General features: G+C 62.6%; 2 protein-coding genes across 10 annotated transcripts; both read right to left on the bottom strand.

The window, feature by feature from the left end:
• Nucleotides 1-407: 407 nt before the first annotated feature.
• UCKL1 (uridine-cytidine kinase 1 like 1) lies at nucleotides 408-12,847 on the bottom strand. Of its 9 annotated transcripts, none has more exons than XM_044919072.1 (15): nucleotides 12,696-12,847; nucleotides 6,413-6,600; nucleotides 6,108-6,214; nucleotides 5,810-5,980; nucleotides 5,662-5,733; nucleotides 4,415-4,604; nucleotides 4,270-4,331; nucleotides 2,517-2,536; nucleotides 1,758-1,856; nucleotides 1,593-1,686; nucleotides 1,442-1,504; nucleotides 1,225-1,347; nucleotides 955-1,062; nucleotides 714-870; nucleotides 408-629 (listed from the first exon to the last, which is right to left on the bottom strand). In XM_044919072.1, exons 1-15 carry the CDS (start codon nucleotides 12,806-12,808, stop codon nucleotides 550-552), a joined length of 1,647 nt encoding a protein of 548 aa, XP_044775007.1. In that variant the 5' UTR covers nucleotides 12,809-12,847; the 3' UTR covers nucleotides 408-549. The 9 variants fall into 9 exon arrangements, with proteins under 9 accessions (XP_044775007.1, XP_044775008.1, XP_021533434.1 ...); XM_044919073.1 differs by lacking the exon at nucleotides 2,517-2,536 and adding an exon at nucleotides 3,623-3,639; XM_021677759.2 differs by lacking the exon at nucleotides 2,517-2,536 and adding an exon at nucleotides 3,623-3,639 and having other exon boundaries at nucleotides 5,855-5,980; nucleotides 6,413-6,603.
• Nucleotides 12,848-13,099: 252 nt separating this feature from the next.
• On the bottom strand, nucleotides 13,100-22,346 carry ZNF512B (zinc finger protein 512B). Its single transcript, XM_021677755.1, has 16 exons — nucleotides 22,223-22,346; nucleotides 21,771-21,913; nucleotides 21,276-21,404; nucleotides 20,475-21,151; nucleotides 20,166-20,392; nucleotides 19,980-20,051; nucleotides 19,737-19,883; nucleotides 19,448-19,572; nucleotides 19,284-19,376; nucleotides 18,986-19,084; nucleotides 18,732-18,902; nucleotides 18,380-18,574; nucleotides 18,067-18,168; nucleotides 17,728-17,790; nucleotides 16,865-16,963; nucleotides 13,100-16,607 (listed from the first exon to the last, which is right to left on the bottom strand). The coding sequence occupies exons 1-16, from the start codon at nucleotides 22,344-22,346 to the stop codon at nucleotides 16,356-16,358; spliced, it is 2,718 nt and encodes a 905-aa protein (XP_021533430.1). The 3' UTR covers nucleotides 13,100-16,355.
• Between the last annotated feature and the right edge of the window lie 1,513 nt (nucleotides 22,347-23,859).

The raw sequence follows: 23,859 nt of genomic DNA on the forward strand, positions 1-23,859 counted from the left end.
TCCTACAGCCGCCCACACACTGATTTCCGCTGGGTTCCCTGACGGCACAAACACGTGGTGGGGGCGGGGGTGGTGGATGGCTGCAGAGGCTCCCTCTTGAGATCCAGAGCCCTAGGTCCAGGCCAGGGGGCCACCAAGTGGCCCACCTAGCAGAGCCAGAAGCTGTGGGCCCCAGCTCTGTCCTCCTAAATCTGACACTGAGCCTGGACTACAGGGAAAGCCCAGTGCGGGACCAGGAACGCCTGTTCTGCCGCTCATAAGGCGAGGTTCTGACCAGGCTCCTCAACTCCCTTCCTCCCCATGGTGCCCTGCAGCCTGGGGGCTGGGGCTACTCCTCATGCCCAGGTCCCAGGCAGGACAGCACCCGAGGGCCCCCAGCTAACCAGGCACGGCTTCATTTTCCCAAACTTTATTTTATAAAATGTATAGAGTAAGTTACAGCCGTCATACCCTTTTTAATTAAAATAAGTTAGGACATGTCTGTAAGCAAGGCCATGAGGCAGGAAGACGCTGGGTGGTGGCAAGAGCAGGAAGGCTCAGGGCGGGCAGCTAGCTTGTGGAGGCCACTTCCTCCTCATCGCTGCCGTCAGGTGCCGCGTCCGTCCCAAAGTAGCGGTCACCGAAGTTACCTGGGGAAAGAAGCAGGCCCATGTGGTGGGGACTCAGGCCCACCAGGCCCTGGTGCACCACTGGTCAGCCCCGGGCAGCCTCACCAATGCCCGGGATGATGCGGAACAGGTCATTGACACGCTTGTCCACTGCCGTGGTGATGATCCTCACTCGTGGGAATGCGTAGGCCACCGAGTGAACACCCATCTCGGCCATGAGCAGCGACAGCAGGAAGATCTTGTCCTCCGGAACATCATGGTCCTGCGCCGTAAGGGGCCAGTGTATCTCCACCCGGGCCTGCCGCTCGCAGCCCCCCGCGGCGCGCAGCCCCACGTGGCCACTCACCAGGAGCACACGCACAGCCATCATGGCTGCCGCGCCCGTGGACACTGTGCAGTCCATCAGGATCACGTGGTCGTCACTGATGTCCTTGGGCAGCCGCAGATAGTGGAGCTGAGAGAAGCCAGAGTCAGAGCCGGCCCAAACCTGGAGCTGCCCTTCCGGCTCCCGCCCCCGCCTCTCAGGCGACCCCGCTGCCCCCTTCCCCGCCCTGATGTCCCTCCCCCAGACCCCCCAGCCTCCCTCAGCCCCTGCCCTCTAGGCCCGCCACCGCACCTCGGGCTCCCCGGTGAGCTGGTTGGTCTGGATGAGGATGGTGCCGATGCGCACGTCTTTGCACACAGCCCGCAGCGCCGGCTCCATGGTCTCACCCGCACGCAGGATGGACACGCCAGTGATCTGGGGGCCCGGAGGTAGGGGGAGATGAGCCGGCCGGACCTCCCACCTCCCGGGCCGCCCCAGCTCGGCCCCCGGGCTGCGCCCCAGCTGGTACCTGCTTCCCCGCATAGCACTTGCCCGCGTAGTCCTGCCCCTGCGGGGTCTGCACGACGCAGTCCTGCGCACAGAGGGCGTGGGGGCGCTCGTGAGCACGGGGAGCCGCCCCCCGCCCGTCCCAGATACCCGCCCCACACCCCGCTCCGCACCTGGAAGGGCAGGAAGGAGAGCGCGTGCTCAATGAGCAGCCGCATCAGCCTCTTGGAGTAGAAGATGAATTCATCACGGCTGGTCTCCTTGTCCCTGCGGACCGGTTGGGTTAAGCTGAGGTGTGGGCCGTCAGGGGCCACCTCGCCTCACACAAGGGCCCTCACCTGATGATGGTGTGCATGCCCCGCACCTGCGGCGTGCTCTTGAGAACACTCAGCGTCCGGGGCAGGGGGTGGCACTGGTGCGCCGAGGCCAGCGCGGCCCTGGGAACACAAACCATTTGGGGACTCAAGAAGGGGTGTCTTCTCCCAGAGCCCCATCCTCCCACTCCGGACACTGTGTGGGGGCGCATGTGATGGGGATAATGAGCTGTGCAGGTGGGGGCCGCCGCCTCCCTGTGGCTGATCTGGAGGGAGGGCCCCAACCCCCGAATACTCCCATCAGGCGAAGGTTGAGCAGAGCAGCTGACCATCAGGTGGGAAAGGGAGGGGCTGTGGTGTGAGCCTCCCCTCCCAGCCCAGATCCCCTCCTGCGCTTGCACGGAGAAAGCAAAAGGGGACCAGGCAGCGGGAGGGCAAAGGAATCTCAGCCCCTAGGATGGGCACCTGGTCCTCAATCCCAGAACATGTCTCTCTGGGGAACAGCTGAACTTCAGGACCAAGTCTCGCCCTGACCCTTCCCTCCAGGTGATGTACGGCAGCCCCCTCGGGAGATGCGGGCAAATCTGGCTCAGGGCCGGCCCTGCTGCACCATGCCCGGGGTGGGGAAAGGAGCAGCGGGGCGGGGCGGGGCGGGGCGGAGCAGAGGGGGCAGGAAGGGGCGGGGCAGAGGGCGGGGAGGGGCAAGGGCGTGCGGGAGCAGCCCCCCCCGCCCGCACACAGCGCACAGCGCAGCACCACAACCAGCGCGCACTCTGTCCTCACATATCCCAGCGCAGCTTCCTCTGCTCGCCAGGTGAAGAGTGTGTTCAGGGAGGGAACAGGGCAGGAAACCCAAGGGTTTACAAAGAGGAGGAAAAGAACAAAGAGAAAAAGACCATTTAGCAAGGGAGCGAGTCCCCGCGGCCACCAGCTGGCCTGATAGAGAGAAAAGGCAGGTGGCAGGGCGACAGGGAGACCCGGGGAGGCTTTGCACACACCCTGCTGCCGGGCCCCGCTTCCCGCCCCCGGTCACCACTTCCTTGGCTGGCCAGAGAAGGGGAAATAGCCGGCTGCATTTAGGCGTTTTTGTTTTTTTTTTTTCCAAGTTTGAAACTTGATTCTCACGACAAAGGCTTCCAGGGGGCCCCGGCAGGGCAAGACCTGCAGGTGCCTTGGTCTGGATGAGAGCCAAGCGGTGACTCGTGGGAGGGCAGCACGCTGCAAGGGCCATTCCCAAGGCAGCAGCTTCGGGGCTCCCGAGTGTGAATTGGGGGCTCTCCTGGTGCTCCCCGATTCCACAGAAAGCCTGGGCTAAAGGCAGGTCATTCCTGCTGGGCACTGTGGGGGATGGTGCTTCATCTGCTCTCCCCTGGTGCGTTCAGAGCCCCTCCTGGCTCTCTCTCTGCCCTGGGTCCAGCGCCAGAGGGGGCAGGGGCCTCACCACCATCTGGGGGCATCGAGACTGGACCCCCAGATCAGGCAGAGGACCCTCTGGCTGCTGAGAGATATGCCTGTGACCACTGACCTGGGGGGCCCAGCAGTGCTGGCTCAGGACAGCTGTGCCCTCTGGCATCAGACCCCATGCAACCAGCCCCATGTCGGGGGGAGGCCTCCAGAGAGGTCTGACCAGCACAGAGTCAGGGCACTGTGTGATCCTGGGCAAGTTCCTTAACCTCTCTGTGCCTGAGTTTCCTCATCGGCCAGCAAAGACAGACAAAAGCAGTGTGGGGGCCACCACACCATCCTTTCTGCGCCCGGGGCAGGGCTGCCACCATGGATGGGCATGACAGGAGAGGACCCCCCCACCTGCCCAGGTGACAACCCAAATTCCGCACTGCCTGTGGATGTCGGAAGTGCCTCCGTCTGCAGACAGGTGTGGGAAGTCTTACCTGACACTGAGCTCACGCTGCGGCGGCAACACAGGGAGACACAAGGGAATGGGGTGGCACGTCAGTGGTGGTGCTCACCTCGCAGTCACCGGACAGCACGGCCCGCCAGGCCACCCCCACCCGGGAGCAGACCTGCCACAGTCCCAAGGGACAGTCCCGGGTGGCCGCCAACCACGGGGGGGAGCCAGCTCTTATGGCCTGTGACCTGGGCACCCTCTGCACTGGGCACAAAGAGCCAGGGCTTCTGAGGCTCCGTGCCTCAGACCTCGGGCCTCCAGCACCCCATCCTGAAGCCCGTCCAGAGTGGCAGTGCCCTTAGCCGGCCCAGGGCACGTAACCAGGTTGGGACATCCCTCCTGGAGTGCTCAGGATGTGGGACCCTGCACTAAAACCCAACGGTCCCCTGAAGGTCTGGGAGGGACACTCAAGGCCCAGCTCAGGCTGGGAGTACCAGAAGGCACCTCTGCCCCCCAGGCTTTCTCAGGGAACCAGCTGCCTCTGGCCGGCACAGGGACACCGGAGGGCCAGAACACGGCGGGGACATGAACACACGGGGGCCGCAGAGCAGGCCTCTGACAGTGGCAGCAGGGGAGCAGGGCTTGGGGCTGGGGGGCTGCAGGGACCGGGCCCCGGCCTGGCTGGCTCACCTCCTCCAGCTGACTGTGCATGTGCTGCACGATCAAGTCGATGGCCACCGTGTTTCCGCTCCCTGGGACAGGTGAGGAGGGTCACATGGGGTCCCAAGGCCCCTTCTGCCCACGTTCCCAATGGCAGGTGGGTCCGCAGGCTCACCCCAGGGCACCACGATGTCTGCCACGCGCATGGTGGGCTGGATGTACTGGTCGAAGGCAGGTTTGACGAACTTGTTGTACTGCTTGATGACACCCTCGATGTCTCGGCCTCGCTCGCTAATGTCCCGGCGCAGCCGCCGCACAAGGCGGATGTCGGAGTCCGTGTCCACAAAGATCTTCATGTCTAGGAGCTGGATGGGGAGAGCGAAGCGCTGAGCGGGGCCGGTGTGGGCGACCTGGGGACCGGCTCCTGCAAAGACCTCTGGCCTGGGAGCAAACCAGGCCCTTGGGGCACCTTGCAGTCTGGCTGGCAGAGTGCAAGGGTGTGGAGAAACATTGGGGGGTGTGTACATGGTGGGTGGGGGGCACTATCCACCAGAGGCTTAGTCAGAGGGCACCGGACGGACCCTGGCCACAGAGGCAGGACAGAGCTGGCACCGTCACTGTGGGTTGTCAGCTGTCTGTGTGCCCTCACACATATCAGGGGAACAGGGGGCGTGTCCCCTCCCCACCATACGCCCCACCACAGTGCTTGGGTTTGGTGAGTTCAGGTCCGGCCTAAAGGGGCTGTTGGGGGGCTGGGTACTGCTGCATGGTGGGCAACAGGGTTCCCTGAGCCTGAGCCCAAACTCACTGGCCTCAGAACTACAAGGAACAAGGACCAGAGCACAGGCCTCCCTCATGGGCCTCAGCAGCAGCAGGAGAAGGACCCACCTACAGCAGGGCCTGGTGGGAAGGACACAGCTGTGCATGCCTCCCAGGGGTCGGACAGCACAGACACAGGCCGTCTCCATCCCAGCCAAGAGCACGCACGTGCACGCACATGTGAACCACTGCCCCAAGGTCACTCTGACCTCACTGACCGCATGGGCCCCAGAGAGCAGCAGAGAAAACACACACAAGAAGGTGAGCAAGCATTAAGAAGAGAAGGTCAAGGCACTGGCCCAGGGCTTGCACCCTCCTCAGGCTGCCTCCCCCACCAAGGGCATTTCCATTCTCTCTGCGGGAGTGGGGGGTCTGTTCCACCCAATGTCCTTGACCCACTTTCTGGAGAGCAGCCATTCCCCACCCAACACCCAGTGACTGCACCACAGGGATGGGACAGGTGACCACATACCACGGGGATAAAGGGAGTGGCTCGGCCTGCGTGGAGGAGGCAAGTTTAAGGTTAGAACCACAGGAGAAGCAGGAAGATGAGCAGGGATGGGCATTCCCAGCAGGACCATCAGCCTTGAGCCCTGCCCTCACCTCCAGCAACGTCTTGTCAGCAAAGGCCATGATGCCCTCGAAGATGATGACATTTGCACCATAGAGTGTTTTCTGCAAAGGAATCGTGCAGCTGGTCGCCTGCCATGTTCCCAGGCAGGCACGCACAGCCCGAGCCCACGAGGCCTACCCAGTCCTTCTTCCGGCTGTGGGTGGTGAAGTCGTAGACAGGCACCTTGACGCTCTTGCCCTGTTTCAGCTTCTTGAGGGTGGACACGATGAGGTCAAAGTCGAAGGCATCTGGATGGTCGAAGTTGAAGTTGTTGTGGGCGGCCTGCTCCTGTTGCTGCGTGGTCAGCACCTGTGGGGGGAGGCACTAGGGGCTCTGTGGGCCCCTCCACACCACGCCAGGGCCAGGGGCGGGGGCAGGGGCAGGGGCATCCAGGCCCTCCGCAGACGTGGCCTGCACGGGCAGGCGTGCTCCTCACCTTGTAGAAGGAGTCCATGGACAGCAAGACCACCCAGGGCACGTCCAGGGCCTCGATGATCATCCTGGCCACAGTTGTCTTCCCAGAGGCGCTGCCACCTCCCAGACCTGTGGAAGGGGGCAGCGCGACCCTGGGCAAGAGCAGCAGGGCCAGCCCCCCAGCCCGGCTCCAGGGGGGCCCCCCGCCCAACACTCTGCCTGCAGCTCCCCTCCCCTGCCCCCCAGGCTTGACAGCCCAAGGGGCCCGAGGCAGCTCACATCAGTGGCAGGGCCACTCAGGGGTTCGACAGGTCCTGCCTTACTTACCGATGGCAAAGGCCTCCTTGGACTGTGTGCCGTGCTCATTATACCAGGGCGGCCGCCCGGCCGTGTAGATGGTGCGCTTGCTGGTGCGCAGCAGGGGTGGCTCAGACTTGCACTGGCTGGTGGTGCGCTTCCGGGGTGAGCGCCCGGTGCCCACAGGCGGGAGGAGCCTGTCCAAGGATTCCGCATGGCTGCTGCAGAGAAGGACACGCCTGCCTCTGCCCAGGGCCACCAGCCACCCTGACATCCTGTGTCAGGCCTGGCGTGGCCAGCCACGGGGTCCACCCCCCACGCAGGCACACAGGCACCGCCAAGCTGGGTGGACTCAACCGGGGGGCACATGAAAGCCCCCTGCAGCCCATCCACAGGGCTCCTGGCCTGGGACTGTCACTGCCCACACACGTTCGGAGGGACCGCAAACAGCATTAGGGGAAATGAGGAGTGCCATCCTGGGCCTGGCCCCTGTCCCCTAGGATGAGAGGGGGGCACAGCAGGGCAGTCAGGACCCCATCAAGGACTATGTTCCCTCCCACGACACTCTTAAGATCCAATCCCTGCCACCCTGAGGGGCACATGGGGAGGGGGGGTCCTGGACAGAGAGGCTGCTGACAGGAAAGCTGAGCAGGCTGGCAGAGGGGACGGGTGCAGGAGGGAGTCCCTGGGCTTGGAGGCCCGTAGGGCAGCCCTTGCTTCTTGCCCTCCAGCACACTGCAGACCGAGAAGGCAGGAGACCCCAGGAGCCACAGGCCGGAAAACCCAATCTGGGGGAGGCACGGACAGCATCTGTGTCCTGCTCTAGCCTGTGTTGTGCCCCCGTGCCCGGTGGCATGCTGGCTTCCCTGTGGGCTCATAAGGGGCACAGTGTGACTGCTGGCCCAACGCCTCGAATCCCAACAGTGACAGCTCTGGGGAGACTCCACTTGGCTGGGCGGCTGGCTGGGCGGCTAGCTGGGCGGTAGTGTGTGCTTGACGCCTGCTCAGCGTGTGCTGACGGCTGGGTCACAAAAGCCTGGTGTAAAGACGGCCGCAGGGCCAGGACAAGCTCGGGGAAGAGAGCGGCTGGGCTGGCCAAACTATCACCTCGCGGACCTGCTCCAGAGGCTTCCAGGCCGGTGGTGGCCACCGCAGCTGCTGACTGTCTGGGCAGAGCCCCCAGCGGGTGGGAGGAACGTGCAGGAAGTCATGCAGACGTACTGGGCAAGTCCGGCCTTGCAGGACGCTGCCTGCACCACTGGCTTGTGCACCCCTGGTCCGGGACCCCAGGGATGCACACTGCTCACCGTACTAGCATGAAAGCCTCAGAAGGACACAGGCAGGGAAGGTGTCCTGAAGTCCGCTTAGCTGAGAAAGCCAACTGCAGTAAGACGTGAACCCGTGTCTATAAACCCAGCAAATGCAGAGAGCTCACCTGCACACACCTTAATATGAGTACACGTGAGCAAAACGGGATGCACAGAGAAAGACACAGAGCTGCCAAGACCGCCCTGGGGACCAGGATTTGGGGCTCCTGCCACGCTAAACGTCTTAAGCACAGACCAAGCCCCCTACCACTGCCACGCCCCGCAGTGCGAGGCCACGAGGTGCCAGGAATCGGGCCAGTGAGGGTGGTATCAGCCTGCCGAGGGCCACGAGAGTGCCTTCCTGCGTCTGGAACAGCCTGGGCATCTCCACCTTGGGAACACTGGTGTTCCCAGCTGTGCAGTCTTCCCGTAGCACCTGGTGTTGTCAAGAGCCAGGAGGACGGTGTGCCTGTATGTTTGGGGGTCGGAGGCGGTGGAAGAAACTCGCTAAAGCCAAAGGCGGGACAGGTCACACCAGTAGCACTTGAGAGCCCCGAGGACAACCACAGCACAAGTCCTAGCAGTGAGAAACCAGCCATCGCAGGGTAGGAGCCACGTGGCACCATCCCGGGGGACAGACAACACACGGCTGCCATGGCTCCTCGTTGTCGGGACAGCACAAGGAGCCAGCAGTGGAGGTAATTAGCCAGTCTATGTGCTCGGTGTCACCTCTGCGGCTCTGGAGACAGGCACTGCCACCCAACAGTCAGTGTGTGGGGGACTCTGCCCAGCCTGGAGCTATCCCAGGCGTACCGCCCACATTCCCGCTCTGTCAAGCCAGAGATGGACACGGCAGGGTGGGGGAGACTGGGGGGGGGCAGGAGGGAACAAGCAAAGGTGTCTCCAGGCCCTGGACAAACTCCCCTAACAGCACAGAGCAGTAGCCTCCGGTGCTCACTGGCGCTGCCCTCCCAGAAGCAGCCCACGTACCCCGCAAAGGACAGATGGCCCTGGAGGTGATGGGGGCCAGAAAACAAAGTCCAGCCCGGCCCCTCCCTCTGTGCCTTCTGGGAGGAAGCTCTACTGTGGAAAACCTGACTTGCAAAGGAGGAGGAGGGCCTCACCATCTCCTGAACACGCGCTTGTGTGCTGGTGCTGAGCAAGTTCCCTCACAGCCGGGCCTGCCTCAGGGCCGTGTACGCCTGCTCCCATCCCCCGCTTCTCACCCCGGTGCACCTCTCCAACAGGAAACTCTGAATCCTTATTTGTGAGGGTTCCTTGTCCCATTGAGGTAGTGATGGCCACGACCACGGACGACTTCTGAGGCTCATGCTGCCAACAGCCTGGGGCAGACACCGTCCCAGGGAAGAGTGCCCATGCGCCAGAAGAGCAGAAAGTAGGCCAGAGAGAGCTTTGCCAGAAACCCGCCCCATCTAGGGCGTGTGATGGGTCTAAATGGTATCAGGCTGGGTGTGCAGCCAAGCCCAGCTCCACGGTCTCCAAAGCCCCATCTCTCTCTGGGAACCAGGGAGGAAGCCTTGCTGTGACCTCAGAGCAAGCCTCACCCCATTTTCTCAGCGACACGACCTTGGAAATGGGAATGTCGCACCAAAGATCTCTTTACCCAGTCCACAGAAGGACGGGGTGCGTCTGGCCACAGTGACAAAAGGTAATTTCAAACCAAAGGATTATGAGCCACGACAGACAAAGACTCACCTGTAACAGACAGCCCCAAGCAAAAAGAGCCCCTGCTGGTGGCCAGCCCAGCCTGGCCCCTCAAGAGCACCTACCCAGCCTGTTTGTCTCCTGACATCGATTAGACACATGATGCACGGGGCTGCAAGCGGCCAAGACACAGCAAAGGCAGGTTGCCTCACCACAGCCACGGGAGACAACAGGCCTGCCACTCACCTGCCTTCTGCTCCAAGGGCCCAGCACCCCGAGATCCTGATGCCAGGGTAAGCTGGGGGGCTGCTCATGGCTGGGACACAGGGGACAGCGGGCAGCAGGGTGATCCCAGGTGTGTACAGGAACATCTCCACTGTGCCTCTCAGACCCACAGCAGCCCCCCAGGACAGCTCAGGGGCCACCTGAACTGCCCCTCCATGGGTGGGCAGGCAGCACAGCAGGTGAGGAGCTGGGGGAGGGGTCGGAAGAGCCCCGTGTGGAAAGAACAGGACCCACGGCCGCCTCAGAGGCTGAGGCCACAGGCATTAGGAGGATCACTCGGCTGGGGGCTGTGTGCCCTCCCGATATTAATAGCACTGACCCTGCTGAAAAGAACACCGTCGTGGGGCCTGGCAGAGCTCAGGCCGGCCCTGGGTGTGAACTGCTCCTCCTGTGCACCGGCTGGTACACTGCTGGCCCAGGCTTGCTGAGGACCACAGTGCACCCCACACCCCCCAGAACACCATGGGAAAAACTCCAGACCTCGGGCCTGCTTGGGACTGTAGAGCCAACCCCCTCCTACCCACCCACAGCAGAACGGGGAAATCTGGGGAAATCGGGAGCTTTGCTGAATGTCAGTGCTGAGCCCTGTGTCACACCCTTGGCCCCAAGGTGCCTTCTAGAGGCATAAACAAACCTGAAACTCTAGCCGCCTGCCCCGCCCCTCCAGGGCTAGGCTCCAGCACATCCCCCAAGGCCACCCAGAGCTCTGCGTTCAGCCAGGGGACACAGCCAGTCTCTAGCCTGGCAGCAGGAGGAAGAATGGGTTCAGCTTGCTGAGGATGGGTCAGCCAAAGGATCTTTACTGCAGTGTGTAAAGGGGTCTGCATCCCTAAGTCCCTGGCTTCCTTTCCAGCTTTCCTCCTGACTTGGCTTCTAACAACATGGAGACTCAGGAAAGAGAAAATTCCATGTAGGGTTTACATACCTGAAGAGGGGCCGCTCCTGGAGGCTGCCTCAGGAGCAGCTTCTCCTGGCCGCCCAGGTAACAAGGATGTATCTGCCTCCCTGTCCGGAGGCACCTGGAGGCAGGACTGAACTGTCCATCTTTGCCCACAAGAGCCTCTCCCTCCTGACCCCTGGCCTGGACACATGGGCCGGGGCTAGTCCCCACTTCGGAGGCGGGAGCTGTCCTGGGCAGGGCTGCAGAGTTGGGGCGTGCGGCACCAGGGCCTCCACCAGTGCCTGATACCTTGTCCGGGTTTTGGGAAATTTGCTGGATGAGTAAAAATGAGGCCAGATGGAAGAGGGAGGAGCTGATCCACTGGGGCCTGGCCCCAGGGATCCCAGACTGGCTCAGGGACAGAGAGGTATCAGGGCTTTCTCAGGACAGATCAAGTACTGGGGGGGGCTGGGCGGCTACAGCCCTGAAGGGCCTGAAACAGGCTTCGGAGACTTGCATGGCCCCTACCCTACCCTGGAAACCTCCCTGCAGAAGCCCCTTGTTCCTGCTGCTCTGGACGGGTCCAGTAGGCCTCGCTCCATTCCCATAGCTTCAAACCCATCTCCACCTGGACCGCACTGGGAGACTGCCTGAGGGGTTCCCCGTTATCACCACCATGCTCATTTCTCTACCAGCATGTCCAGTGCTAAGGTGTTCGAGGTCCCTGACCCTCTAAAGGAGCAAACAGACAAAGCACACGGATGCAGCCGCAATGATGTGGATGGAGAAGCTGGACTGGTGGTCAGGGGCACAGGCACAGGCACAGGCACCTGGACGCCAACCAGACCCAACTCTGGGGCCCTCGGAGGGCGTGCAAGGAAACAGCGCTCAGGATACCAGCATCGGGGAATGTAACTGTCAAGTCCAGAGGCAGTTCCGAGGCAGACCCCATGGGCCTCTGGAGAAGCACGCCAGAATCTACACATGCCACTGCCGGGTCCTGGCTCCCTTCCTCCGACCTCTGCCTCCCTGGGCACCGTGAGGGGCACCTGTGCCCAACCTAACTCTGCACATGGGGTGGGGGCCAGACTGCAGCTGCCACCGGTCCATGTCTTCAGGGAGTGCTTCTCTCAAGACCTCATCTGGCCTTGCCCTCTCCGATCTCGGCCTAACTCAAAGACTCTTTGGAACCGCCAGGTGTCACAGACTCAGGTCTACGAGACTCAGTCACCCTGTGCCAGGATCTAGTCACTTTTCGCTGGGAAGGTGTGAGCCTCCTCAGGGCAGCTCCTGGACCCCTCACTTCGTTCCTCTCCCTGCCAATTCAGTGGCTCCCTGGCACCCAGACCATCCTGGAGGAGTCCAGGCACACAGCATTTCTGCCGCGGAAAGATCATCCAATCCCCGAGATGAGATGCCCGGGATGGAAAGAAGGCTTCCTTGGATCCACCCCCACCCCCGCCCTGTGGCTGTCGCTGAGCCTTCCTTAAGAGACAGTTCAGACCCAGAAGCGAGGAGCCAGCCCTCAAGGGCGGGGGGCGGGGGGCTCCAGAGCAGGGCCCAGCCGCTACCCCCGGTGGGCCGGGCCCCACAAGCAGGGAGTAGGAGCCCGTTTCCTCTTGGCCTCTTCCGTCTCCCCGGTCAGGGTGACAAAATGGCTCTTTCCCCGCTCTACCCCTCCAACTCTTGCAAAGCCTCCACAGAGCCTCGGGGTGCGGCACAACGGTGGGCAGTCGGAAGGCACTCCAGATTCACGAACCCTGGCCTCTCGGGTGAGGCAGGAGCGGGGACAGGGCCCGCGTGGCCCTCAGAGCGTAAGGGAGGCGCACGCTCCAGCCCCTCGGGACGGACACCGAAGTCAACTTCAGGAGAAGCCGCTTTATCCGGCAGGCCTGCCCACGGGCCCGTCTCCGCGGGCCACCCCGGAGCAGCGGTGCACGCAGACCCACCTCCCGGCCCCGCGCCGCCAGCCCCGCCAGGCCCCGGGGGCCCGCCCACCGCGGGCGCCGGCAGCCCTCGCGCGTCCAGATCCAGCTCGTCGCGGTCGCCCCTGCCCGCAGGCCAGCGCCCCACGGCACGGCGGGCGGGGGCTCCGGCTCACGGGGCCTCCCCCTCCCGCGGCAGACGCGAGGGGGCGTGCGCGGCCCCCAGCCCGTGCTCGGCGCGCCGCGCCTACCGGTCCTCGCACGCGGTCTCGCTCCTCTCCGCCGGCCGGGGGGGCCCGTCTCCGGCCGCAGCGGGCGGCGGAGGCAAGCGGGGCGCGTCAGCAGAGGCTGGGGGCGCCGCCATGGAGCTCGAAGGCCTCGCCGCGGGCCGCCGGCCGCAGGGCAGGCCTCCGGAGCCGGCCGCACGGGCCTCCGGGAGTCGTAGTTCGGGGCCTTGCGCCGCGCACCCGTTGGCGCGCCCCGCGAACTACAAGTCCCACGAGGCCGTACGGCTATGCATGCCGGGACTTGTAGTCCGGCCTCACCCGCCGCGAGCGGGGGTCCTCCGCGGGGAAGAATTCCCACCCCGAGCTTTACCACAAACTCAGCCGCACAAAGCCCCTGGAAAAAAATCAATAAACATTTATTTGATACAGTCATATTTAATACATACAGTTGATGGCCCACCCCCACGCCACTGTGGGCCGGGGAGGCGGGGACGAGGACCGGGGACAGATGGTCACAAGGTGGGCAGGGCCCGAGCTCACCGTCAAAACATCTTGCAAATAAACACTTTGTAGATAGAATATATATGTATATATATGGTTACAAGTGATAGCTGGAACCTCTCTTTCAAAATGCACTTATGTACGGAGAACTGGCATTAAAAAACCCAAACCAAGAAACCCAAAGCACAGGATGTGTGGTTGCCGGGCCAGAGGTGCTGGCCAGGCCCCCGAACCCCAGGCCTCCAGGGCAAGCCACCTGGGGCCCACCGAACTGGACACACCGGGACAGCCCTGCCCTCCGCAGATCAGGGTGCACCCGTTCTCTCCCTTCTGAACCGGAGGGACAGGATGGGGGCTACGGCTGGGAGGGCCACTGATCACACCAGGATGCACCCTCATCTGCCTTTGCACAAGCAAATAAAGTGCATCCTATTTTTGTGTGAAGTGTCAGCCCCTTGAGTCGGCCCTTTCCTGTTCTCAGGGCAGGGTGGGGGAGGGGGTGGGCGGGGCCAGAGGTAGATCTTCAGAAAGGGACCTGGCATTGTGCCCTGGGCTTGGGTCTTGGGCAGGGTCCGTGCCCATCATGCCCCGGGGGGTCTGCCACGCCAGTCCCTCTCATTGAAGGTGTCAATCAAGGCCAGGTGGTTACCTGGCTGAACGCCCACCAGAGTGGGAGATGGGCAGATCCTGCTGAGCCCCCCAGGGCTCTGCCCCCTTTGGAGGAGGGCTCTGCTGACCAGCTCACCACTGCCACTCACCAGAGCATGGGAAGCAGGAAAGGAAGAAGGGAGAGAGGGGTCCGACCCAACAGCCACGTTTGGCAGCAGCTCCCCACACCCACTTTAAAGACAAAGAAGGGGGTTAAAGTGCTAAACATCAAGTTACCCAGGACCCCACCTCTTCCCACACATCTCGGCGGGGTTCCCAAACCAGGGACCATCTGTGGACTTCAGGGGGCGACCTGGAAACTCACCCCCCAGCAAAAAACCAGCCCCCCACTCCCCAAGGGCCAAGTACCTGAGAGGCTGGGGCGGACGGCCGTCCCCAGCAGAGGTGTTGAGGTCCAACCTCCTCCAGCCACTGGTGACAAGGACAAAATGCACCTAGGGCTCCTGCCAGCCCTGCCCAAGGCTGCCCCTAAAGTGGCTGCCTGACCCCAGCTCTGCCCCCACCAGCTGTACACCATAGTGACACCCAGAACACAGAAAAGAAAACCCTTCTGCCCATGCAGTCCAAAGCCCTGCCCACACTGCCCTCCCTTGACCTTTGACACTGGATCACACCCATCTGCCCATGCCTCTACCCTTTGATCAAATCAAGGTGTGTGTGACTGGGGGTAGCCCATGTCTCTACACCCCCTCCCTACCACATCAGGCCAGGATTGCCCAAGTCAGTGCCTTTTGGCCAAAGGAAGAAGCTGGAGACAGGCAGCATGACGTGCCCCAGAGGCCCCCCTGGAACCTGTCTCCTTACTGCAGAGCTAGGAGAGCTGAGCCCGACTGGGACCCTCTCCTCTCCTGGGACTAGATGAGGACGGGAGCTGGGGGTGGGGGGGCAGAGAGGTGCCCAGTCAGCACTGCCTCCCTGAGCAGGGGAGAGACACCCTCTCAGTCCCCAGATCCACCGTCGGCACCAGGAAACCCTTAGCACCAAAATGTCAGATTGTTGTGTTTTTGTATAAAAAACAGAATTAAAAAAAGGTTGTTACTTGTCACAGCAACAAGACTGGCATCCACTACACCCAGGAGACACACGCACACAGGCAAATATCAAAATTCACATCGTCCAGGATCGGCAAGACCGAGCCCTCAGCCCACCCCCGCCCCCCAGTGGGAAACAGCCTCTGTCCAAACCCAGGGGCTCTGAGGATCCCCCTCCTCCCTACACTGCCAAAGTTGGAAGGTGGGGCCCAGGGAGGAGACCAGAGGCAGTGTGGCCGCCTCCTCTGGGTGCCCTGAGCTCCAGCCTGAACCCTAGCCAACCTGCAGACCTAGCCATCCCCTTCGGGGCCCAACACAGAGCTGCAGAGCTGCCACCAACACAATGTGACCTTGGCCAAGCTCCCTCCCTGGCCTTTAGCTCTCATATCAAAAGACCACACAACCAGAAACAAAAGGGCAGGTAAAAAAGGGGGGATGGGGACTCCCATGGGAGCCTAGCTACAAGCCAACCAAGACCAGCAGACAGAAGGCTGATTCCCACAGGGATTACTCCTCAGGGCTGGGCCCCAGTTCCCCACCCCACATGCCTGTGGGCCCCAGGCTGACCCCAGAGCCTAGATTGGCCCATCTCTAACCCATTGGACTTGCCCCAACCTAGAGCAGTGGCATTAGCGAAGCTGGAGACTGGAGGCAAAGCTGTGCTCCACCGTGGCCCCCTCACCCCCTGCTCCTGCAGCCCTGCAGGTCAGACCAGAACCCTCCCCTCGCCCCAGGCAGGGAGCACCCATGGAGATGGGATGGCAGAGAGTCCACCCACCATGACGGACAGGGGCCAGTGGGGCAGGGGCCCAAGCACAGCAAGGGTTGCACAGGCAGGGGAGGGCAGGCCTGGAGAGGTAGAGAACAGAAGCAGAGGACCCAGAGGCGGAAGGACAAGGGAGGCCATGGTGGGGCAGGCTGTCAGGTCAGCACGGTAGCAGTCAGACTCAGGGTCTGTCCTGGGAGGTAGCTGGGGGTGCTGGGGTCCAGTGTCGGGTGGAGAGGTGAGGCTGCTCAGGTGCCCTCATCAGCCCAGAACCATGGGTCACCAAGGACCCCCAAGCCTTGGGCCTGAGAAAGCAGACGGGGCATGGAGCTCACACGGTGAAGGCCCTCTGCCTGCCCTGCACCGCCCCATGGCCCTGAGGCCTAAGCTGCAGACCCTCCTCCTGCCCACCCGGGGCCCCCGACTCTGCCAGGCCTGTGAATGTCCCTGCACACTGCTGCGTGTCTGTTACTGCCACAGGCCCTCCCCCAAGGGACCCCCAGCCCTGTGTGCCCTCCATAGCCTGCACCGGGGGGGGGGCCACCTTCAGGTAGGAGAGAGGGGCTGGCTGCCTCCACTGGACAGATGAACAGGCAGGGGTGGGGGATGGAGAACTGGAGAGCAGAAGGTGCTGGAGCCAGCTACCCCTGCCCTCAACAGAGTGGACCTGGTGTCCAGTGTGGGGGCCAGGCCCCACCCACCTGCCAGCCACCACGCTCACTTCTCAGGGGCCTTGCTGGCTCCCATCTTCCGGCCAGTGGAGCCCCGGGCCCCCTTGTCTCTGCCTCCTGGCGGCCAGTCGTCCCGACGGGGGGGCATCTTGGGCGCGGGCTCCTCAGGGGTCCGCTCCTTGGGCTTTCGGCCTCGCTTCTTTCCGCCCGCCAGACTCTTCTTCTCCTCCTTCTTAGGTGCCAGTGAGTCCTGGCTCCTGTGTTTGGGAAGTGGGTCTGCCGAAGTACGAAACCAGTTCTGGAAAGAAAATACACGATGCAGACCCTGGGGCAGGAGGTGCTGGGCACTGGGGCTAGGCAGGCCACTGCGCTAAGGTGGCTGAGTGGCACCCAAGCTTCTCTGCTCCTCCAGGGAAGCCAGAAGCCCCGCTGAAGGGAAACCAGCAGATCTCTCAACTTTGGCTGCTCACTCCAAGGCCATACAAGCGTCACCCTCCCACCCCCCCACACCCCACACTCCCGCCCAGGCCCAGCAGGGCGCTCAGCCCATCCCACCTCTGCATGGGTCTTGAGGATGTGATATTTGACGCCACTCTCAGAGCTGAACTCCTTCGGACACAGCAGACAACAATACTTCCCCACCAGGTGGTCTCCCTGCAAGGCATAGGGCGGGCTGGCCCCCAGAGGTTGGACCCCACCCCCACCCCTTGGAAGACCTGAAGCACCAGCTCCAACCAGGGCACCTGCCTCTCTGCCTGCATGTGTGCCCAACCTCTGGTTGGGGCAGCCACAGCTCATCTGGCTGGGTGCTCAACAGGTGGGCTTCCGGGACCCATGAGGCTTCTCTGTGGCAGGACCTCAGAGTTGCCCCCGCTACGGGAAGGTGAGGGACACAGAGAGGATGGGAAGAGGCAGGTACCCTGGGGAAGGGTTGCAGCCTTTTTTTTTTTTTTATTTGAGAGAGAGAGAATGAGAGACAGAGAGCATGACAGGCAGGAGGGTCAGAGGGAGAAGCAGACTCCCTGCCAAGCAGGGAGCCCGATGCGGGACTCGATCCCGGGACTCCAGGATCATGACCCGAGCCGAAGGCAGTCGCTTAACCAACTGAGCCACCCAGGCGCCCGTTGCAGCCTTTTCTTGAGGGCCCTCACCCCAAGCCCACGTCAGTGTGCCCTCTTACACCCACACAGACAAGGAGCCCCTGTGGGCAGAACAACTTGGGGCTGACTGACTCACAGACAGGGCTGGAGTACCCTGGGCAGGGTTGGCCACTGGGCCCTGGCCAGTCCCTGCGCTTATGGAGGAGGCTGCCCCATGGGGGTGGGGTAGGGTCACACACACAACGCGTGGGGACCTCTAGGGGTTGGCTGGGAGTGCCGAGCACCCGCTCCACCCTGACAAAGGGCCTGGGCACTGACCTTGCTGCAGCTAGCAAGATGCGCCTTAAGACCAGACACACTGGAGTAGATGGCTTCACAGCACTGGGGACAGGAGACAACCGTGAGAGAGAACCTCCCAGCAGATGCTCCCGACAAATACACACGCACCCCTTGCTCAGTGGATATGAGTGCAGGGCTTGGCCCCAGGAATCTTGGGGTATGGGCAGGCTGGACCTCTCCATCTAAGGACCCCACAGGGGCCCAGGGGTCACAGGTAAGCTGGTCACTTGGAGGCCCCCTACCCAGGGCCATACCCGAGCTCCCTGTCCTTGAATCCCAGTGTCCCCATACCCACCCCACCAGCCTGCCCCAACTCACATCATTGGGGCAGTTGACATGGCCTTTCTCCTTGACTTCATTCTTCCATGCCTCCAGCAGCTGGGGGTTGAGCGTGGGGAGGCCTGGCCGAGTGTAGTTGAGCTGTAAAAACAGGTGCACATCGGGGTGAGCCCAGTGGGCCTGCAAAAGGGGAGCTCCCAAGTGCCAGGCCAGGGCTGAGCCCAGATACCCGCAACTGCTCTAAGGATCTCAAGTGCGTCCTCCACAAATTTGAACCTGGACAGTCAACCAGTGGCCTAGGTCACAGGGGCAGGACCGTCGCAAGGGACCCGGAGCTAAGTCACGTCCTCACCCGGGCAGTCTCAGGTACCAGGTCGTCCTTCACCCGCCGCTTGGTCCAGTCTCGAGCTAGTTCGTCCTCTGCAATCTCCTGCAGGTGGAATACGGCCACCTGGGCTGACGTGCGGCGGATGCGGCCGCTGGGGGTCCGCTCGACTCCCAGCAGGTCCTCAGTTTCAGGGGTCTTGTCCTCAGGCTCCTCAGGTGGCTGCAGAGCAGGGAGGCCAGAGTGACCCACAGGAGCCATGGGGCATATGGGCCATGAGTAGCAAACACAGAGGCACCTTGCGGGGAGGGTCCCAGGCTCACGATTCCTCATGCACTCGGCCCCCAGGAAGGGAGGACCCAGGCCACGGGCTGCTCACCGGGGCCGTGTGCTCCGAGCGCATGTGGTAATCGTGTCCAGCCTTGGAGCGGTAGGTCTTTCCACAGTGGGTGCAGGGGAAGGAGGGGCTGTCCACCTCACACGGAGGCTTTCCACAGCGTCGCTGGTGGTACTGGTAGCCCATGAGGCTGGAGAAGGCGGCCCCGCAGCCCTGGGGTCGGGCTTGGGTAAGTGGCCGGCAAGAGGCTGGGCCTCATCCCACACGTGTGCCCCACACCCTGCCGTCCCACTGACCTCCTGAGGGCAGCGCAGCCTCCCCATCTGCTTCAGCACCTTGCGCAGCCGCTCCCGCTCCTCCTGCTCACTCCCCTCCGAGGCCTCAGCGTCAGAGGGCTGGGGGGCAGGCCCAGCCTTAAGATCCCCACCACCACAGGGCCCCACCCCTGCCCAGGGTCAGGGCCACAGATGTCCAAGGTCAGGCATGGGAGCCACTACGCTCTGCCGCCATGTGGTGATGAAAGGTCAGCGGGCAGGGCAGGGAGGGCATGGTGGGACGGACTAGGAGGCCAGTGGTGGGCGGGTCAGGGCGTACCTTGGCGCTGTGTTCGGCCATGGTGTGATAGTTGAGGCCGGCCTTCGATTTGAACTGTTTCCGACAGTGCTGACACTTGAGAGCGTCCTGCAGCTGCAGACACATCCCGGCCGTGAGACGCTGACTCTGAGCACCTCCCCACCCGGACCCCAGGACAGCTTTACCTTCTGACACACTTCCATGTGCTTCTTGAGCCCCACGAGGGTCTTTCGGGTGACCACGTTGCAGGTGGGGCAGACGGCCTCCCCCCGTTCATGGATGGCCCGCTGCCACTGCTCCTCAGGGCCACCTGTGGGGCAGGGCCAGGGCCTCAGGGACTGGTGGGGGCTCCCGGACGCCCTGGACGCCAAGCACAGGACCCACGGTCCACGCTCAGCCCCCAGTCCCTGTGGTCCAGGATCTGCCCCAGAGTTGAGATCTGTCCTGGGCCCCGCCTCCCGGCAGCCCCCCGACCTGGAGCTGGGTGGGCCGTGGGGGCCGGCACTTCCTTGCTGACAGTACTAGCCGGAGCCAGCACCTTCTTCCGCACATCCTCGGGGCCCGGCCCCTCCTGCTTCTTGGCGCGGTGCACGCGGGATTTGTCCTCTGCCTTGGCTAGGCCTGCGTGCACATACACAGGAGGGCAGCTGTGAGCCGAGGGTGCAGTCACACTGTGCGTGCATCCAGCTCCAGATGCGCAACTGGCCAGGGCCCTACCTTTGAGTCCGAAGGTCCCTGAGATGGACGGCTGCTCCCCTGTAAACTTCTTGGGTGTTTTCTGTTTCCTTCCTGACTCGGGGGAGAGAAGACAGGGCCCGAGGTTCTGGTCAAATAACCATCGGGAAGCCTGGGCCAGCGGACAGCTACCCCACGCCAGCCACTGCCCCCCCGCTCTCCTCTTACTGTGCTTTGTGCGCTCCGCTCCCTCCTCAGGTGGGGACACAGGGCCTGTGGCCCTCGGTGCTTCCTTGCTCCCCAAGAGCCTGCTGCCCAGGGAGAGGGGGCTGCCGCTGGGGTCTGTGCTCAGCTGGAAGGCCGAGCTGTGGCCCATGGTGGAGGGGCCATACTCCCCATTCTCGGGCCTCGCCTGCTTTGGCAGGATGGGGCAGGCATCCAGGCTGTCCGCTGCCCTGCAGGGAGCAGGCAGGTGAGGGGCAGGAGGGCCCACGTTGGGCCCTGTTACCACCTCCAACCCAGAAGGAGACCCCATACCTTTTCTTACCGCTGCTCCTCCCTGTGGCACGAGGAGCTTTGTTCTCAGACTTGGTCAGCAGCACCATTTTGCAAGGTGGTGTGTGCCTGCTGATGGCAATGGGCCTGCTGACCGTCACTGGCTTACTGACCACAATGGGCCTGCTGACCGTCACTGGTTTCGTGACCGGCACGGGTTTCGTAACTGTCACAAGCTTTGTCATCGGCACCGGTTTGTTGATGGTCACCGGTTTGGTAACCGGCACAGATTTGGTGACTGGCACTGGCTTATTGAGAGTCACTGCCTTGGTGACCGGCACAGACTTGGTGACTGGCATGGGTTTGGTGACCGGCACAGGCCTGCTGACCGTGACAGCCTTGGTGACCGGCACAGGCCTGCTGACCGTCACTGGCTTGGTGACCGGCACAGGCCTGCTGACCGTCACTGGCTTGCTGATGCCGATGGGTTTGCTGACACCCACAGGTTTGCCAATAGTGACAGGTTTGCTCACTCCAATGGGCTTGCTGACTCCAACGGGCCGGCTGATGGTGACCGGCCGGCTGACTGGCCCAGGCTTGGGGGCAGGCAGGGGTCGGTCCATGTGGTTCCAAATGCGGTGCTTCTCCAGCTGGGTCTTGGAGGTGAAGGCAGCCTCACAGAAGGGGCAGGGAAAGGTCAGCCTTTCTGGGATGGCGCCCTGAGAGGAAAGGGCAGACATGGGGAGGACAGCCTGAGGCCACTGCCCACACACACCCTACACAGGCAGGTGGGGCAGGGTGGGCCCCAGGCCTCTTCCTCCTCCCTGCCCCACCGCCCCTTACCCCTTGACACCGCTGGTAATGATACTTGAGCCCGTAGATGCTGGGGAATTCCAGCCAGCACCCTGAGTTTGGACACTTCACCCTTGAGTGTGCCTTGAATTCGTCTTTCCACTGGTTCATCAGGGAGAGCTGGGCATGGAAAAGGCGAGGCTGCTGACCCCTCAGCCAGCTGGGCCTCTGCCAAGCCCAGCCCCAGACTCAGCACCCTCCCCAGGCCTGCAGGGCAGACAGGCAGCAAGAACCCCCGCACCTCAGGACTGCAGCAAGACTCAGGCTGCTCCAAGCAGCGACCGTGTACTACACCTGTTCTAAAGCCCCACAGACGTGGTCCACTAGGTCCCAGGCCACAACACGAAGCCTTAAAGCATGGAGCGACCCTCTGATGCAGGCTGGAAGGGCTTGGGGCTGGATGTATGGCAAGCTAGCTAAGGCAGGGCAGTGGTCATGACAGGCAGATCCCAGTGTGAGTCCCACCCCAGCCTTCAAGGAGCTCACAGGAATGTCTCGGAGGGCCTGGTTCTCAGCTTTCGGACGCCCCTTCTTCTTCCCTTCGGTCCTGTCACTGGCTGGACTTCCCGAGTCAAAGCAGAGGGGGGCCTGGCTGGGCACTGTCTGCCCACCCCGGGCCACCGGCATCCCTGCAACACATGATATGCCAAGACTTAGAAGCTTTGCTTCCCACGGCCTCGCCTGCCACCCAGGGGGCTGGTCAGGCCTGGAGTAAGCCCCACTTCCCCCATAGTGAAGCATGGGGAATGGGAGACTATGGTCAGCCTAGGACAAGAATCCAGGGCCCCAGGCTGCCCCCACCCTGGGAAGGCTTTCAAGAGCCCAGGCAGCCCAGGAGCCGGACCACTGGGGAGCTGGGAGCTGGGGAGGAGTCCCACACCCAGCACTGGCTGCCTGCGATGATTGCCTGGAGTTGACCTTGGCCTGACCTCTCTTACCCAACTTTGGTGGGTCGTGCAGCACAGGAAGTCGGACCTCATTCCGGCCTCCATCCTTCCCAGGTCCACTCTTGGTGGACCCTGGGAGCCGGCGGCCTCCTCCAACGCAGAAGGGATCAGTCATCTCTGCACAGCAAGTGGACAGACTTGTGAGGCCTACCAGGCCTGAGCCAGGACTTGAAATGGGCTGTCCCTGAGCCCCACCCCCCGACAGGCCCCTCTCTGGCTCAGGAAAGGAGAGACTACCTGCCTATGTATTTGGCCACATGGGAAAATAGATGATGGAGGCTTCTGGTTTAGGGGAGGGGCTGCCCAGATGAGGTCCCCCCAGATTATACAGGAGACACAATTATCTTGGAAGCATCTAACCCTGTCCTGAAGCCCTCATCAGCTCCCACAGACTTCTTCTGTCCCCAGACACACAGTCCCAAAGAGTGCCAAGAATCACACCTGCTACCGGGCTGGCGGGGGCCGGGGGCCCTAGAGAGGTGGAGTGTTCAGAAGGAAAGAGGTCAACAGCATCCCTCCCAGAGGCCAATCATGACACCAATATGGCCGCTAGCTCACAGGCTGTGCTGGCCCAGGACCTTGGGACACCTTTCTCCACAGCCCCACCCAGACCAAAGGCAATGCCACCCTACCTGGGTGGGCATCCCTGGATCCTCCTCTCCAGGACACAGGTGGAAGATGGCCAAGATGGGCACTGAGGGCCCCTAGCCTACTCCCCAACTTAGCAAGTTCCCCAGGGGACATGGGCAGCTGATCAAGGACTGAGCACCCTACAAGCACCTGGTTCTGGTCCCCATGCCAGCTGAACCATCCTATCTGACCCTCTTCTCAGCCTTGTCTCCAGCAGGAATCCCTCAGCCAACCCTCTACCTGGCTGACCTCCTCCCCACCTCCACCCTCAAAAGCCTCTCTGTCCCCCACCTACAGGCCCACCAGCACCACTCCTCCAGAGACCACCAGCCACTGGCCACAAGGAATACCCCACTGCCCAAGGCTGGGTCTCCATAGGCCTGTTCTGCCAGGGGACCCCAGACCCTGAGAGCTGGGGGCAGGGACTCTGAGCTCAGCCCTCTGGATCCTCCCACAGGGACACCCAAGGCCACAGGAAGGGGGCTGGGGGCAGTTGTGTGGGCAGGGGGCACCTCCTCTGGTAGTTCCCAACTAACTTAGATCAGAAGAAATGTGGAGGGACTGCAGTGCCTAGAGGGGATCCAGAGGCTGAGGTCAAAGGTAAGGACAGTCACTGCCCGCTGCCAAGGGGGTGCCCGTATCCTAAGCCTGGGGGGAGGTACGGGTCTACGGGGGCCTAAACAAACTTCTCCGAAGTCCTCACGCGGAAACTTCTAAAGGAGACTGCCAGCATCAGTCACCCCAGCGCCAGGATGAATCCAACAGCCTGGGGTGTGGGTGCCTGCCAAGAACCCACTTTCCAATCTCTCTCCAGCTTGGGTGGAGAATTCAGAGCTGGGGGGTTGGGGCCAGGGCTGCCCTAGGAGGCTGACACCCTCTTTCCATCCAGGACCTGTCACTTGCACAACAGGAGGAAAAGAGATTCCACCCTGCCTGAGGGCCCAGCAGGGTCGCAGAGGTGGGACACTCGCTGCTCCTGTTGTGCAAGTGACAGGTCC

The sequence above is a fragment of the Neomonachus schauinslandi genome, chromosome 10 (assembly GCF_002201575.2).
Source record: "Neomonachus schauinslandi chromosome 10, ASM220157v2, whole genome shotgun sequence".
NCBI lineage: Eukaryota > Metazoa > Chordata > Mammalia > Carnivora > Phocidae > Neomonachus > Neomonachus schauinslandi.